At 43.4% G+C, this 18,339-nt stretch overlaps 1 protein-coding gene across 1 annotated transcript; it reads right to left on the reverse strand.

The window, feature by feature from the left end:
- Positions 1 to 1,804: 1,804 nt before the first annotated feature.
- FKBP4 (FKBP prolyl isomerase 4) lies at positions 1,805 to 17,067 on the reverse strand. Its single transcript, XM_088531327.1, has 10 exons — positions 16,950 to 17,067; positions 13,986 to 14,130; positions 12,640 to 12,782; positions 7,118 to 7,238; positions 6,420 to 6,576; positions 5,975 to 6,065; positions 5,575 to 5,658; positions 4,681 to 4,866; positions 4,107 to 4,346; positions 1,805 to 2,219 (listed from the first exon to the last, which is right to left on the reverse strand). Exons 1-10 carry the CDS (start codon positions 17,031 to 17,033, stop codon positions 2,121 to 2,123), a joined length of 1,350 nt encoding a protein of 449 aa, XP_088387453.1. The 5' UTR covers positions 17,034 to 17,067; the 3' UTR covers positions 1,805 to 2,120.
- Positions 17,068 to 18,339: the final 1,272 nt, after the last annotated feature.

An 18,339-nucleotide genomic window follows, 5' to 3' on the forward strand; every position in this document is an offset into this window, starting at 1 on the left:
CGCGCGAGCAACGGCCACCGCTGCCGCCGAGTGCGCACGCGCCGCGGCTCGCCCTCCCCGTCAGGCCGGGCGGCAGCAGCGCGCATGCGCATTGCTGCCGTCCGGCCTGACGGGAGGGCGAGGCGTGGCCCTCGTCTCCGCGCCGAACACACCAATTTAAGCGCTTATTACCTGCAGATAATTTGTCTAAAAATTCCTTAGACGCACATAAGTTCACTAGGAACTTCCCTTCCCCCGCGCTGTCACCAGCTTCCTGAGTTTTAAGTTCAAAGTGCACTGAAGAAAATCTAGTGGATAGAGCACCTCTGTAGAGGGAGCTGGTGGCATGTGAGAAGGCAAAAATCCACTTCGTATAGAATCATAGAATGCTTAAGGTTGGAAGGGACCTCTAGAGACCACCTAGTCCAACCCCCCTGCACACGCAGGGTCACCTAGAGCACATGGCACAGGACTGCATCCAAGGGGGTTTTGAAGATCTCCAGAGAAGGAGACTCCACAACCTCTCTGGGCAGCCTGTTCCAGTGCTCTGTCACCCTCACTGTTAAGAAATTTTTCCTTAAGTTTCTGTGGAACTTTTGGTGCTTCAGTTTGTGGCCATTATCTCTAGTTCTGTCAGTAGCCACCAGTGAAGAGAGACCAGCACCATCCTTCTCACTCCCTCCCTTGAGGTACTTATAGACACTGATGAGATCCCCTCTCAGCCTTCTCTTCTTCAGGCCCAGCTCCCTCAGTCTCTCCTCATAGGGCAGATGTTCCAGGCCCCTGATCATCCTTGTAGCCCTGTGCTGGACTCTCCAGAAGCTCCACATCCCTCTTACAGTGTGGAGCCCAGAACTGGACACAATACTCCAGGATGCGGCCTCACTAGGGCTGAGTAGACGGGCAGGATCACCTCCCTCGACCTGCTGGAGACGCTCTCCTTAATGCACCCCAGGATCCCATTGGCCTTCTTGGCCACAAGGGCACACTGCTGCCTCATGGTCAACCTGTCCTCCACCATGACACCCAGGTCTTTCTCCGCAGAGCTGCTCTCCACAAGGTCGGTCCCCAGCCTGTACTGGTGTCTGGGGTTATTCCTTCCCAGGTGCAGAACCTTGCACTTGGCCTTGTTGAATTTCATGAGGTTTTTCACTACCCCAAATGAATGTATGTGAAATGAACAGGTGAAGTGATCCCCTACGATCATCTCTGATCTCCCAGAGGAGACAAAAACACATATCCACTTCTAGAGTCAAAAGAGGGCAGTAACAGAGGTCGACTTCCACCTTCCCCTCCCCCTTTCCCTTTTTATCACCTCAATTTTATGGCAGAAAGAAAAAATCCATCCGGTATTTACCCCTTTCTTGTGGAAAGGTGTTACAGCAGTTAAGTGAACAACAGAAAATAAGAGACACAACTACAGATGAAAAAAGACACTGAATGACTAGAGAAGAGTAAGCTCACTTTTAATTCTGTGCGTATTCCAATAAAAACACACTAAAAGTTGTTTTCTTCAGTTTAATTGGAGCTTCATTACTCAAGCTGTGACTTCAGAGTCTTCGTCTTCAGCAGTGTGGGAAGAGGGGGAATACAAGGAAGGTTACAACACTTAACGAAAGGGATTCCCTACTTAAGGGAAAAGGACAAGGCCAAGCCAGAAGAACTGGGAGCAGTGATTTGTTCTTAGGTCTCACATGAGGACTCCTCCAAAAAGCTTGATTACTTAAAAAAAAAAAAAAAAAAAAAAAAAAAAAAAAAAACACCACCTTTCCCACAAGAAGCAACCCTCCCGCCCCCAAGGAAGTAAATTTAGAAAGCAACTTTAGAAAGCAAAACCTAAGATTAAAGTGAATTGGAACCCAAAGGAGACAAACAGCAACAACAAACTTCAAAGAACCAAGCAAAATGAATCCTTATAGAAGCCCAATAACAGAGATTGAATGAATAAATAAAGTCTTTAGAATTAAATCAGATTTGTGCTTCCATTGAGCTTCTTCCACAGACATGTAAAGCTGTAACTGACTGTGGCATGGCAGCCTCAGTCTCTGCTCCCCTCAAGCCACTGTCCAACCACATAGAAAAATAAAGGTCTAATTCACTGGAAATTTTTGTTTACAAAACTAATGGAATAGGGTTTGCACTTAAGCTTCTGTGTCAACTTCCGACTTATCTTCAACTCCATTCTGCTCATTTTTCATTTCCGCATCTTCAGAGTGGCTGGTTTGAATAGTATCAGCGGACTAAAAGAAACAGAAAAACAATCCTTTGTTAAACAAAGTTGCTAGTATCTGCCAACAATACCACAAACCTTACATTGCATCCAGCAACCACTAGGTCTCCCAAGACTGAACTAAGGTATTAGGGACCTTAGCAAAGAAAACCACTTCCTGCCAAAACAGGAGCACTGTATAAAGCAGACTGAGCAGTAGTACTTGTATTAGATGGTTACTGTTCTTAATATTGTTTGCACATGCTTTTGGCATGTATATATGCCACACAGTGCTTTATTAATATGTTCTTCCATAAACTGCAGCTCATTTTGGACATCTCTGCACAGAATTGCTTCTGTCCTGTTTCAACTTTAATACAGCTCCCCTCCCCTAAGGGGAAAGCACCTTCACAGCACACTCGGACTCTGCAAGATGCTTCTTCACAGCTTTAGACTTTCTATGCATCCTACCTGACCTTTTAATAATTTTAAATTGAAGCAAAGTGAGAAGGGAAGAATGTCTTGTACTATTAGTGTTTCAAAGATACTGTAAGGAAATTGCTACTCTGCCTGTGAGCGTAACAGTCTGAACTGTGTCTTACAGTGAGGTATCAATTACGGTGAGGTATCAATGACCACCACACTATTGCAAAGAGATCACAGAATGGTTGAGGTTGGAAGAGGCCTCTAGAGATCATCTAGTCCAGCCTCCCTGCTCCAGCAGGGACACCCAGAGCACGTGGCACAGGGTGGCATCCAGGCAGGTTTTGAAGATCTCCAGAGAAGGAGACTCCACAGTCTCTCTGGGCAGCCTGTTCCAGGGCTTGGTCACCCTCACAGTAAAGTAGTTCAATGTGCAAGGTTGGGAGGGGGGTGGGGTTTTTACAAAGCAGGCGGAAACATTAAACTCGGGTATTACATCAGTTAGCTGCAATATGAAACTACAGCAAAAGTCTCATTCATCAGAGGACAGAGGGCTCAAACAGATTTACTGACACTGAAAAGTACAAATGAGAGAAAATGGACATAGCAATAACTCAAATTAGAATGATTTTTTTTTTATTCTCTATACATATACTGGGTAGGTAGGAGGGAAAATCTGTGGAAATAACTTCATGACATATCCTGCTACCCATCTCACTATCACTGAGAAAATTGAGCAGATTCCTCTTGGAAGTTAAAGATTTACTCAGTCTGAGGCCATTAAATTTAAAGATGAGCATTTTCTTGGGAAAAGGGATTCTCACAGGCAACACAGTTTCTTGCTAGCTAATATACCCTGTTAAAATAAGGGCAGTATGGGATTATAATCCCATACCTGAACTAATACTAAGATTCTGATGAAAACTTAGTAGGAAAACCATCCATACAATAAGGCATATTCTGAGAGCCCAAAGAAATAGCCTACCACCAACACTACAAAACGAATCTGTCACATGAGTATGTGGTTGGTGTTTTCCATTTTATATTTGTCTCCATGAGCAGCAAGACAGTTCTCAAGGTTTTGCTCGAGACCATCAGTATGAGAGACAAAAAGGCACAGTGGATGGACCGTGCAGATGCTAAGAGAGAGCAATCAAGCAGCTTAAGGAAAAGATATGCATCTTTCAGTTTTTGAACGTTATCATGTTTGTAGCTCATCGCTTCCATTACTCACTGATATTTAACAATGCTTACTGAAAGATCAGCTGAAATGAAGTATCCTGTGCAATGCTTAGTACTACTAGCTGTCTTGTTCAAACAAAATAACCCCAAAAATTATGACACTACTGGCTATTCCCATTTCAAGGCAGCTACTTCCATGCTCTCTCATTGTGCTGTTTACTAAAAAGAGCAAGCTGAATACACTAAAGACTCACTATTCCTTGCCTAACACTTGATGTCAAGCCTTGCATTTTTCTGGAGTAGTGCCATTTACCTTTAAGTCTTTGTCTGCAAGCCTCTGGAACATGTTGGCATACATTTTCTTCTCCTTCTCATGCTGCTCCCGTATTTTTTGCTGACAAGTTATTAGTTGCACTTTGGCAGCTTTGTTACTTGGGTAAAGTTGTATCACTTTCTGGAAATCATCCCGGGCTAACTCAAAGTCATTAACAGCCAGGTGAGCTTCTCCGCGCCTGAAGAGGCCTTTTTCATTGCTGCTATCCAGTTCAAGTGCCTGCACAGAACAGTTAACACAAGATTTTTATTTATTTTTTTTTTAAATAAAATCCAGCCACATCACCAGACACTCCTAGAAAATGGCCTAGTACATGTGAAGTACATCTATCCTGGAATTTGGGGCTTAAGAGAGGGGTTGAATACAGCAGGACTTTACAGAGAATCAGGAAAGCAGATGTTTAATCTTGATCTATTACTATCTCTTTGATCTTTGCCTTGTCTCTTCATTTCTACTTGCTAAGTGCTCGAGTGTTCTCGTATGCCATCAAGTAATTAAAAGATATAAATATTATTTATTTATTTTATTTTTTTTAAAAAAGAAGACTTACTACCTTGTTGCAGTTCTCCAAAGCCTGGGAATATTCCTTCAGCTTGAGATGGCACATAGCTAGATTAAGATGGGCAGCAAGCCTTAGGCTCTTGGCTTTTGTATCCTCCTCATCAGAAAGTCCTGATTCATGCTCCAGCCATGACACAATCTTCTTATACTGTAATGTTGCTCGCTTGTATTTCCCCTCCTGTACACAAAGCAGTTTAAATATCCACACAGCTCATTACAGTAAGCTTTGTCTCTTGCCTCTTCCACTTGAGCAATATCTCAGAGAGAACAATTCTAAGTAAACAAACTTGTATCATCAAACAATACACAGCATTTGTCAGCAATACCTGCATAGGACCAGAACGTTTTTAGGAACTATATTACCTACTAACGCAGTAGGAATAGGCCAGCACTGATTTTTTCGTTCTAAGTTCCCACCCAATTTTGTGTATTAAACTCTAAATACCAAGGAAGACGAGGCACTCAAAACATCAGCACTACCACTGCACCAAGAAGATCATGGGAGTATCCCAGAAAAGTCCCATCAGGAGCTACTCAGATCTTTTAAAACACAGCTTCTCCACACATCTCCATCCTAAAAAGAATGTTTCTCATTCAAAGAACTATCTTACAGCAGCAACTTCCAATACTGTAACTTTGCCACTGCTCAGCCTATGTGCCAAAGCTACCTCTAGGTATGACGGATAGCTTTGAGGGAAGAACGAACAAAGAAGCAAAACAAACAAACACCTAATTCTGCAGTGCAGTTAATACTTGGATAGTGCAAACAACACAGGCTGAGGATACCATGAACATCACTCTGCAATGATGCAGCCTGTAGATGATCACCACCAGCTTACGACATGAGTCAAGCAACAGTAACAGTACTTGGGAGGCTTTAGTTTACCTTGAAGTACTGAGTGCCTCTCTCCTTCACAATGCTGCTTTGTTCCAGCTTTTCTTCTGTCTTCATTTCCCAAGACTCTTTAGCCTAAACAAAAATAAAGAGTTCTAATCAAGGACACGGCTTCTGGGGGAAATCTATGCGGCTATGCTGCTTCTTAACAGGTATGGCAGAGATAGTTTGGCAAATCAGAGTTGTGCAGTGCTACTGAAAACAGTGATAACTGGGCTAGAGCTGAAAGGACATCGAACACAGACAGGGATCCAGTTAAGAACAAGGGCAATTTCAGACAAATAATCTTTGTACTTGGTCACAGCAGTGGGTCCCCAATTTCAGATGACAGTTTAAAGACCCATCTTTCTTGTTGAAATTCCACCAATGCCTTTGCTGCTCTCATTCCCACCTTTTCAAAGTTTATGAGTTTCACTTCATACTGCAGCTCTGCATCTGGAGGAATCTGAAATTTCTCCTTTCCAGCACTTCCAAAACCATAGCTGCAAGATAAAAGAAAAAAAAAAAATTCTAAAACTGTCCAGATTGCCTCTAGCTTCTGACGTACAGGCATGGCTAAGACAACACTCTGGAATCTCCATACAGCATTAGGAGGTTGCAAGAATGCAATAGTATTAGCTTTAATATTCCTTAGTATTAGCACTATAAAGAAATAAAGTCTTTTTTTGCTCTTCTATCTAGAGGCTAAGCAATCTGAGCTTCATACTTCCAACTTTTGTGCCTGACCAAGTCTTTAACATGGTATTAATAATGAAAAGCTTTATGGAACACTTCTTCATTCTTGACAGATGCATAGTATATACTCTTCAAGGATCAAAAGATCAGAATTAACTCACTTAGGTTTGAGATAGAACACAGATTCCTCTGATTTCTCCATTTTCTGAATTGCTTTCTCCAGGCCATGAGGAAGATCGTAATTGTCACCTTCTCCAATTTCAAACTGCAACTCCCGCTTGTCAAACACACGGTCTCCATGTCGACCTTCAAACTGGACTGGTAACAAAACAAAAAAGAACAAGTCAGGGACAAATCAGAAGATATTTGTGTAGTGAGCAGCAGGTAGCACAGGTATATACAGGGAATAACAAGTCCTTCATCTAAAGAGTCTTCCTCCTCAAAAGTAGCTACCTAAGCAAGTTTCACGAACTGGAAGCCATAGAGCCTGTGCTGCTGAAGCCAGTACACCCTGTGTCCTTTTTTATTAATGTTTTCTTTTCACTACAAGAAATTCCAGAACTAATTTCCCTCTTGTTTCTCAGAAAGCAAAAATACATTAGATGACTCATACAGGCTTTGCTGGTCAAGCAAAGACCTGAGCTGATTCAGAATCTCTGGACAGCACAAGATCAATCCCTGCTGGAAAAGTTAAACTGCACCAGAAACAAGAGAACAAAAGGCTTCTCCAGACTGGCTCCTAGGTCATTTAGAAAGAGAGAAGCCAGGTACTTGCCTCTCTAGAGAAAGAGCTTCAGATAGTGAAAAGGTTCTGCCCTTCCCCTGGCTAGCCCAGGTACTATACGCATAAGTGACTTACTCTCCACAAGGGCACCCTCGTTGGGCCTGGTGTAACCTTTCCCTTTCTTACGTATTCTTCTGATTATGCCACCATCTTCTTCATCAGTGAGGTCCTCCTCCTTAAACTCAAACAGCTCTATCTACAGAGAGAAGAAAACATTGATTCCCATCAATTCAGTAACTCAAGGAATTCAAAAGATCTTTGGAACTGTAACTGTTTAGTCAAGCATAGTCTTAGGCATGATGATCCAAGGTTCTGTAAGATATCAGATAATACAGTAGCTGCATAGCCTTTGCTAAGTCAATTCTAGATGGAAGCAAGATGAAATGCTGGAAAACAAAGCTCTAAAAACTAAATATTAAAGAAGACCCATAATGAAAAGGACTGAGCCCTGCCTCTAAATGAAGCTTAAATGACCCACAATGCCTAGACTACTATGGAGAAAATTGCCTACACTAATTTACCAAAATTCCCCACTTAAGTTTTTGCTTATGTCTGCAAGCAGAGACACTCCCTCCTCCCCATCCAGACCTCCCACTGCCTTCCCCTCAGGAAAAATGCCTTGAACAGGGGGATGCAGTGCAGCAGGTTTCTGGTGCTCTTGACACCAAGCTGGGCTGCAGTGTTCATCGGCCTGGGGTTAGAAGGGCCTTGCAGAGAGAGAAGTCTGGAGAAGAGGAGGCTCAGGGGAGACCTTACTGCTCTCTACAACTACTTGGAAGGAGGTTGCAGCGAGGCTGGGGTCAGTCTCTTCTCCAAAATAACGACCGAAAATAGGACAAGAGGAAACGGCCTCAAGTTGTGCTGAGGAGGTTCAGGTTAGACATGAGGAAGAATTTCTACATGGAAGGAGTGGTGAAGCCTTGGAACAGGCTGCCCAGGAAAGTGATGGAGTCACTGTCTCTGGCAGTGTTCAGGAAACTTGAGATGATTTAGCAGGGTGTTGAAGGGCTTATGGTTGGACTCTATGATCTCAAAGGTTTTTTCCAACCATAATGATTCTAGGATTCTGTATGAAAAATACACCAGAAAGGCAGAAAGGATTTGCTCACTCCTTCCAATCCGAAGTGCTAGTGAATTGATTGGCAGCCATCAGCTGCTGTTGTGCTAGAGTCCAGTATGAGCAGTTATCAGTAGCACCACAGTACCCAGGAGTTTTTTTTTCAAAAAAAAAGTTTAAGTAATGCAAAGTGAAAAGAAGGAAAGTTAAAAGACAAATGAGATCGTTCCCTTAATACTTTATCATACTCTCACACCTGCAGTCAAACTTAAAAGTCAACTTCAAAGGGCTCAGAATTGAACGCAAATTGATTTCTAATGCTTGTCCTGCAATATTAAAGCAAATTCAAAAATATAACTTTTGCTCAGATTTGAGCTCTTCCCAACTCATTTCTTCAACTCCTACTCTTATGATAGAAGGTAATAGTTTCAAAACTATTGCATACCTCAACACAAACACCATTTTCATTTTAAGCCTGTTGTATTTTCCCCTCTAGTCTAACCTTGGTGTATGATGGGATCAATTCAGAAACACATCATCTCCAAAGCAAAGAAGAAGCCAAGCTGATAAACTTTAGTTGCTAACAAAGAAATGTAAATAAGGTATTTTACAACTAAAAAAAAAAAAAAGGAGGTCTTGCCCAGCTTTCATCTGAAATTGCTGCTGCAACAAATTGTTTAGAACTTGTAAGAGTCGACGTCATTGTAAAAGGGATAACCATCCAGCCTGAAGCTTCCCATGTTCTTCGAAGTCTTTAGCACAAATCCTAGTTTGAAATGGGAGTAGAGGACAAGATGGAAAAACGGTTCAGTCACAAAAGAGAAAACTTGTTTCTCTTCATAGAATTATGAAAACTATAAATATTATGAAAAAAAATGCTATCATGTGTTTTGGTAAGACAACAGTAAAAAGATCACAGGAGATGAAGCCATTATAATCAGGAGTGTTTAGACTAAGTACATTGTTTAAACAAAAAGTTCAAGGCTACTGCTGTGAAAGTTCACAGCAGTGGACTTGCAGATACCTGGAATACAAGAGGGACTGGATATTCATCAAGAAGAATTTGATACTCATCAGGAAAAGTCTCACTTCATATTTTGATCGATATCGAACCCCAAATAATATTCAGAATGGGGAAAAAAAAAAAAAAAAAAAAAAAAGACCAACCACCCAGAGACAAGCAAAGTCAGCTCAGACCAGCCTATTGGTGACAATGTACTCACTTTGTACAAATTTCATACAATTTTCAGTATCACATGGTGATGGCAACTGCACAGGAACTATGCTGAATCTGTTTTTGCTTCTCTATTTCTTTGTTATTTAAAAACAACTAAAGAAAGGGGAATCTCTTCACTTATTTTAAGTGCCTGAGAGTCATACTAGTCAGAAATCACCAACATCTAAAATTTTGGAGCTTTTTCAGGGCGAAAGTATCTTTCCAATTCAGGATAGGCCTGGCACTGACTATACATTAATCTGCAGGGCGTTTTAATCAGGAAAGGCATAAATTCATGACAAAACTTAATTTACCTCTTTCTCTCATCCCCTCCCCCCCCAACACTAGTTTAAACTAAAAGGTATTTAGAAGACAGAAAGGTCAGGCTGACATTTAAAAAAAAAAAAAAATCCTAGTAAGACCTAAAAAATCCTGACATTCTATTCCCCCGTTCTAATATCCTACAGAAAATGGTTCTTTTTAGAAGGTGACTTTGAAATACCTTTCCAGCCTCAAAACCACACTATTAGTGGCTAACACTAATTTTAGCTTAGACATGGGAAAATCTGCACTGATTGAATAGGCTTAGTAGGTAGCTAATGAAAAGGTAAAGTGTCCTTTAAGGGGCAAGACAGTAAATTCCATACTGATTTAAGCAAAGTTTGTATGTAGGAAGATCTCCTTTCCACATTTGTGCAAAATTAATGCAGTGGGTGAGAGGAGAGAGAGAAGAAAAAGCTTCTGCTGACTACAATATCACCTAGCAGCAGAACTTTTATTTACATCAGTGGGGAAAGCACTTAGTAGTTGATAGGAAGAACCAGGTTAGAAGTTAATGAGGAAGGAAAGGAGAAAGTTTGTTTCTAAAGAACCAAGAAGTAACATTTCTCATAAACCCTTGTGCATTACAAATTACATGATATACATATTGTAATTTTACATTCTACCTAAATTAAGAAAAATCACAGAATTTCTTATCAAATTATAAATATCAAACTGTTTCATTTGCATCTTCCCATTTATAAACCAAATCTGTCATTATACAAACACTTCTGAGACTGAATTATTTACACACTGCTTTTCATTTTGCGTAAGTTAACTAGATAGAAGGGTTTTCAACTCGACGGAAAGGTGGCTTACTGAACTATTAGCTCATAATGCTAAAGAGTGGGCCAACTTAAACTGAGACTTTATGAATAAACCCAGTACTTTCCAGCAGTACTCAGAAGAAAAATCCCTTGCTGTATTTTTTTTCTTTTTTGAAATCAAAAGGTTAGGTATCCTCTATTGCTGCAGGACAGCCAAAGTAGCATCCTGTCTGCTACTGACTCAGCCCCAAGGAATGCTTTACCATGCAGCCAAGCAGTCAAGGTAGAAAGTCTGAGCTTTGGGACAGCACAAGCAAGCAGCAGAATGAGGGCAAAAGCTGTTTTTTCTCCCTTCCATCTGGTCCTTTGTTACACTTAGTATCACTTAGCACACAGAACTGTGCAACCCAGCATGTGTGGAGCTCAAATACAAATGAACTGTGACTATCTTTAGATTTATGAGAAATACTGTTTAAGATGAGGTTCACAATCACTGTTCTTCAACAGCTAACTGGAAAAACATTATTAATTTTGGCATACCTGTAATAAATGAGCAAATGCTCATCTCTTGGGGGCCTGGGGTGGTACTTTCTGGCAGTCTTCTTTTGAATCCTTTCACAAAAAACCATACTTTGAAAGGCTATCTGTCTCCTCTTGAGACCAATTAATTTTGAGTATTTCTGGCAGAATGGATCAATTTCAAAAATGAGAAAAATGTGCCCGCCCAGAACACTCTGCAGGCTGTTTCTCAGGGCAGTGAAGGCACTTGACACAGTTCCTTGAAAAGTAACCTCTCCAGTACAGGGCAGAAGAAACACTCATCCTGACTACCCATGCTTACTAAGATGACACCTGGGGTTCACCTCTGAGGAGCTGGACTCCTCATGCGAATTGTGAAACCAGTGTCACCCAGACAACAAACTCAAGACTGCTGGATCTGTCTCGGGACCGAGCACATTCAAAGGAGCCTGAGAAAGTAATGCTGATCAAGGAGGCCTGAAGGCACAGCCAGGTTTGGGTAATCACCACGCAACCTGAATCTGAACAACTCTTTTTATGGCATTTCATGGATTCCCGAATCATTCTGGCTTGGTAGAAAATAACCTTCATACTTTCATGGCTGTTTAAACAGGAAAAATATATAGTATATTTACAGTTACCTTTTTAACACATTTTTAATGAGTTGCTCAGGTAATGTTACCACTCCCCACAGAAAAACAAAAAAAGAGAGAAAATGTTAACCACCCCCACCCCCCCATACATATGAAACACATTCAACAGACAATACTAGCTGGTTTCTCTGTTGTTGAAATTAAATTTAACAAAGCATAGTTACAAAACTAAAACAAAATTTAAAACTGTACTTTTTTTCCTCCTTGAAATGCTTCAAAACCTTAGCCTGAGATGGTCTTCCATCAAAAGCTTTAAGTCAGCTAGTAAAAAAAAGTACAAAGCCTTGGTAATCCACAGGCTCCCTTTGTAAGGCACCCATAAAAACACTCCTACGAGCAGACAGTTGTATTTACTCATGTGTTAAGTGAAGCCATGAAATACAGCTCTCTGCCTCTGCTGAGAAGTATTTGTAGCCTGGCTTTCACACTTTTTTCCAGCCTTTATTTTCCTGTAGTGAATCATCTTGTATTATTAAACTTATAAGAGAAATATTCAAATATCCAAATCAGCAGTACATCTACTTTGCTTGCCTTTTTTTTAAATCCTCCCCTCCACCCTTAACTCTCCTGTGTGCAAACTTAAGACCTTCTGCAATGCAGGATGAAGGAACTACCACAAAACAAGACCTGGGTATCTCATCATGCTTTCCATTACCAACTTGTATTTCCAGATTTCAGCATTAGCAGATTTAGAAGCACACGGTAAAAACGCCACGCCACACAAACATCATTAGAACTTACACACTATTAATGGACATTATCACAGAAATATGGGAAGGACAAACCGTAGGCCTGGCCCATGCTCTTGCTCCAAAAATACAAGACTGACTGCTTGGGATAATATGCTAGCATTCATACTGAGCTATTACATTAAGATCCTGAATTCTGAGATACAGAAAAAATACTGTATTATTTCATTGTAAGGAACTATTCAGCTATAGTCTTAATAATGAAATAACACACTAACTACATGTGGCATAGCATATTACATCACACTGTCCACAGCAAGACAATTTTGTAGCTATTTTTGAAGTGTACAGTCATAGTGACCATCTCCCACTTACCTCAAAGATCAGTGTAGCATTGGGAGGTATCTTTGGGGGGCACCCAGCAGAGCCATAGGCATATTCTGGCTTGCACGTAATCCGGCAGATTTCTCCAGCCTTCATAGTTGCCACGGCAATGTCCCATGCTTTGATCACCTCACCTATGCAAGTCAGATTTCAAATACATAATTATTGGGCACATATGAAAGTCAACCCCAGCTGTGAAGCCCAGCATCATCACTTCTAGTATATGAAACTTAAGGATCTGCCAGGCAGAGCAAAAGCACTGAAGGGCTTGACTGCACTCACTCTTGTTTGCACACTTCGGTTTAAATCACAATCAAGTTACAAAGCTACTTGAGAACCCAAATCTGATATTTCAAGAAATTTCTTCCTTGTCAATGCAGTGACTCTTTTTCTCTCCCTAAACACTTGCCTATAGGGAATAGAAGTCATTTGTACACAGACCATATCTGAAGCGCCTGGCACAATCTCAAGTGCTAGAAAAGTAAACTCTCTTCGAAGAAGGCCTTAGGGCAAGGAATTGCCTGCTCATATTTTGAAAACAATCCAAAACAACACTCTTTTCTCTCTGTACTTTATCAGCCAGCAAAGACCATCAAGAGCAGTAACTAAAAGTTACTTACACTTGTAACATACAGGGTCAGGAAAGGGGAAGACACATCCCTTGTAAAGCTGAAAGTGAACAGAAGCTGGAATCTGAAGTAACAACATTCACTTTCTCAAACTTTCCTACTTTCTGCTTCTTTCAACTCCATCAAATAGCCTGTGTATTAGCCTTGTATTAAACGGTCCTATCACCCTTATATCACCCAAACTCAGGACACGATAGAATTTATCCTCTGAACAGATAAAAAGCACCGGATAGAGAACTGCCAGTGGCAATCAGTAAGCTGAATAAAAGGACTTGCCACAGTAAGGATGCATTCCCCATAATAAGGCTTTTAATTATTAAGAGATGTATTTTTGATATTCAGATTTGGATTAGCCTGAAAGTTTAGGAAAAGGGGGAGTAGATTTCCTCCTTCTTCAGCTGCAGCTGACAGCTGCCCCAAGCCACATAATTGATCACAATTAAGCATACTTAACACCACACATTTCAGGGTGAATTCCCATGAGTGGGCTTCTGTTGAAGTTATTTGTCTGAGGTCTCCCAAATTCTTTGCAAATCTCATGAAGTGGCTATATACTTTTTACAAACCAGAAAGTCTAAGACTTTAAGAGAAGAAACCTTACATTTTGCAAACAAGTTAAAAGAGAAACTTTAACATACAAAGAGGGACTCCTCATTCCAGTATCATAAAGAGTAATCAATATCCCTTTCCCCAAGGTAAATCAATTACCTTTCCCCAAGTCAAAGGTAAACTTGTCTTTCCTTTCCAGGCTGGAATCAAATTTCGTGCCATCAAGAAGCCATCCTGTATAATGGACAGTCACTTTATCACCTATCATTGGAGATTCTGTCCCAGTGCCTTCTCTCTTGATAACCTGAGAAAAACAGTACGTGACATTAAGATCATGAAAACTCTGCCAACTGGACATTAATTCAATTTACTTGCACATTATCATCTTCAGCTGATGAGAAATTTGCAGATTAGCTGGAAATACACTGTAGATTAGTTGTGTTGTAAATGCCTAGCGACTCCAGATGGCTCTGCTGGGATATGGAAACCTGAATGGTCTCAGTCTGCACTATAGCTAGCAATGTCACTTATCCTTTTTCAGCAAATATTGCATGTTTGTGAAATGTAGATGAAGTCATAGGCGAGATTTTAGGCTTTATTCCCTTATGGCACTTTCCTTACCAACACTGTATCATTACCTCAGAGATCCGTTACATGCAAAGCATTTTAGCATGGCAAATGTACCAATTCCTTGTTAGACGTTGCATGCATGGAATTTGAGATTCCTGAAAACTACTCCCCAGTTTAACAAAAGTAAAGAGTTTTAACACAATACAGTAAGTTCTAGCAGCTAATATAGTAATATTCAGGAACTCTAGTATTAATTTTGGCACTCTACAATTATATTAGTCTGTCAGCACTCCTAATTTACATGTAAAAGTGCAAGTATTTGATATGACTATCAAGAGGTGCTGTAGGTTAGCAAACAACACCAGCATCAACTAAGACTAGGCTGTACAAAAAGTTGCATATAAACACTGAGAAAAATGCCCACTTCCCTCATGCAGCATGGATATGACGTCTTGCCAGGGAGAAGACTTATGAAGCCCAAATTCTAGTTTTCTCCAATATTGGCTGAAATAATCTGGCTCCCGGCCTAAGCTTGGCATTACTTTAGCTAAGCAAAAGGGAATTAACGGAGGACTTATTTGCTTACATCTATGCATACCTGAAGATCATCATCATGTTGAAGAGAGATGTTTATGCAAATACAATATACAGAGGCAAGGGTTGGTGTATTCCCTTCCCTTAAAGGGGTATTCCTCCGTGCTTTTATACTTTTGTACTGCAGGAAGCACCTCCTTGACACACACTCCCAAATTGCCACTTCCTGCTGGCCAAAATCTCCTACTTCCATCTCCTATTTTTGACTTCCCTCCCCCTCAACCACACCACTGAGCCTCAGCCCAACAGAGGCAAATGTCAACGACTTCAGAAGCTGCAAGCGGCCTACATCTCAAAAATCTGGAAGATTCCTGCCTCACTAGAGGCAGGAGAGGAGTTATACCTCATATCCAGCAACACCAGGTAAGAGTGTCTGGATACTATCCTGATATGAAACTAATGAACAAATCAAAACTTTCCTGAAATGGTCTGATTTCAAGATTGGGATAGACTAGCTGATCTAGATCCTTGGTTTCTGCAGACATATTCTGTATTTTTACAATGTTACAAAAATAAAACCCCTAAATGCACAGAGTTTGGACTTCATGACCTCCACATTCTTTTATACCTCTTCAGTTTAAGATTTCACCTTTCCTCTGTTCTCTTGTCAGCGTATTCCTGTTTTTATTATCTGGTTCTCCTCTATCATTTTTATGCACAATACATGGGGTAGGAGGACAGGCATTATTACACTGCCTTTCACGGTGTTCAGGTAGCCGAGATGCCAGACCAACTGGCAGCTTCTGGGGCAGCCATGTATGAGATCTCCAACTTGACAGCATACCACAGATGAAACCTAAAACCCCTCACCTAAATACGTTAGCAGAAACATGGCTAAAGTAGGGCACAGGAACCACGTGTATGTCTTCAGTCTAGTCCTTAACATCTTTCCTGGAGGTAGAGTCAGTCCCCCAAAGACAAATCTTGTTGAAGTCACCTTTACTGTCCTACTGCTTTTCTTCTTTGTAAAATAATTGGACTGAAAATTCACTAAATAAAAATAAAAATTAAAGAAAAAAAAAGAAAAAAGAAGCTTCTAGCAACTGCTGTTAAAGTTTCTAGAGAGACTAAGGAAGCTTCTAGAGAATAGGAAATTTTAGAGCAAAGAGGAAGTTAATGTAGCTCCCCCTTCATTCACATGAACCCTGCCACTCCTGTCTCCCGTATTCGCAGGCCAGCTGATAACGAGCCAGGTACTGGCGTGCTGAATGTACAACAAGGAACGTGACCACAAGGAGCTCTGCGGGCTGCCCTACCAGCGGCTTCCCTCACCACTTGCCAATAGCTCCTTTTTAACATCGGAGTAGAGCGGACAGCAGCCTTTCTGGCTCTTGCCACACAGAGGGGGACCACTTTTATTTCCGGACCAAGCGTAAGTCCACTGTGTCACTTTTACAAAACTGCTCCTCCCGCCAAGACAGGGAACCCCTGCTTTATGATTCTTACGGCCAGGCTCCCAGGTCGCCCTTGCTTTCATACCAACTGTGGGTGAAAACAAAATATACGTTACACTATATACACATGCATTTTTTGTTGTTGTTGCTGGGAGGAGAGCGGCGGAGCCAACGCCGCTTCCTGCGGGCCCCGCCGACACTGGCGCCGCCGCCGCTCCCGGCGCCTTCGGCCCCCTCCTCCCCGCGCGCCCGCGGCCGCCGCCGCCGCCGGGGCCCCTCGGTGCGTGGGCGGGGGGCGCCCCCCGCCGCCGCGCGGGGCCGCGCACGTGGCTGCCGGCGTGTGCGCGCGCCCTGCGGCGCGAGGCTAATGTTTAACGGCAGCGCCGCGCGCGCCGCCCGCGCGGCGGGTAGCCAGGGAACGGCCGAGTCCTCAGGAGAGGGGATGGCGGGGGAGGAAGGGATCACGCAGCGCGGCAGGCGCGGGGGTCCCCGCGGAGCGAGCCAGGCCAGCGCTGCGCGCCTCCTCCGCGGAACCCGCCGCGCGGGCCGAGCGGACAGCGCTTACCTTGAGAACGCCCTCGTCCTGCTTGGGGGTGATGTCCACCCCCTCCAGGGGCGCCCCCTCCGCTTTCACCTCCTCCGCCGTCATCTCGCCGCCTGCCTCTGCCTCTGCTGCCGAAGAGGCGGCTCGACGCGGGCACCCGCTGCGGCTGCGCTGCCGGGCGCGCGCGCCTCTCTGCGCTTCTCCGTGCGCTGCAGCGCTGGCCCGGAGGTCGATGGGGAGGGGGAGGAGACAAGGGAGGGCCGGAGGAGGGGCCGAGAAGTTTCTAGAGAGGCGCCGAGAGGGTTTAAAAAGCCCGAGCGCGGGGCGCGCGCTCCGCAGGAAGGGTGTGCGGCGCCGCGGTGGGCAGCGCGCTGTGCCGGATGCGCGGGCGGGAGCGCCGTCTCGAGCGTCCTGCAGCGCTCCCTGCCTCCTTCCCCGCCCGTCTGTCATGTATTTCTAGATCCTGCCGCTAAGGATTACCTTTGAGTTGTAAAACACTTACATTGGGGTAAGTCACGGCCATGGGTTTTGCTGCCTTGAGCCCCTCCCAGATTGTCCAGCGTTGTTGCAAATATGCATGCATTTAAAAAAATGCTATTTTTGAATCGTACTGATTTCTAGTGCAAATGCAGCAAAACTAGGAAACCCGGTTCTGCGCTTATCTGTATGGGCACAAAAGTTAGGTGCTGCGTGCTACCTCTAGCCTAACTATCCGCAAGTTGCCGTGACGTGGTGCCAGACCAGGATCCCGCCTAGCCATGTTGCCGTGAATCAGTAAAACAAAAGCTGAGGCTTCACGCGGCTAAACTCCCTCCGGCACGCCGTTAACGCCGGGCTCCGTGGGCCGCTGTGCGCGCTCCCCGCTCCGTGGGAGCCGTCGCGCTGCTGGCGCGCTCCCCAGCCCTTCCTGAATTTTCTTTCCCCGCTTCCTTTCCCTCTCCTCCTTTCCCGAGGCGCCGTCGGGCGGCGCTTGGCGGCGGGCGCTGCCTGCCCCACAGCGGCCCCTGCTGCCCGCGCAGCGGCCGGTCCGCGCTCGGCGGAAGCTGCGCGGGGCACAAAGACTCCAGCGCCCTTGGGCTGCCTCCGCCTGTGGCGAGGGGAAACAGTGGAGAGAGCCCAAATAAAGGGCCCGGTGCGCGCGGCAAAATCAACGTGCTTCCCCCTTTAAAATAAAGCACTTTTCAGCCCCAAGCCAGCATATGCTTTGGTGCAGTTTCAATGTAAGGAGTAAGTAGGGGTGAGGGGAAATAAAAGACTGTTTCCTGAGTGTGTTTGATCTGGAAATTTCTAGCTGCAGTTACTTTTCAGTTTCTCATGAATGAGTTACTTAGATTGCAGATAAAATCTGTGGGAGGTGCAAAGCTGCTTCTGTGCATGCTAACTTAGACCTTTACACTCTGCAGAGAAGCAT

Source organism: Tinamus guttatus, unplaced genomic scaffold (genome assembly GCF_059628265.1).
Source record: "Tinamus guttatus ecotype Peru unplaced genomic scaffold, ASM5962826v1 Tinamus_guttatus_pri_ptg000408l, whole genome shotgun sequence".
NCBI lineage: Eukaryota > Metazoa > Chordata > Aves > Tinamiformes > Tinamidae > Tinamus > Tinamus guttatus.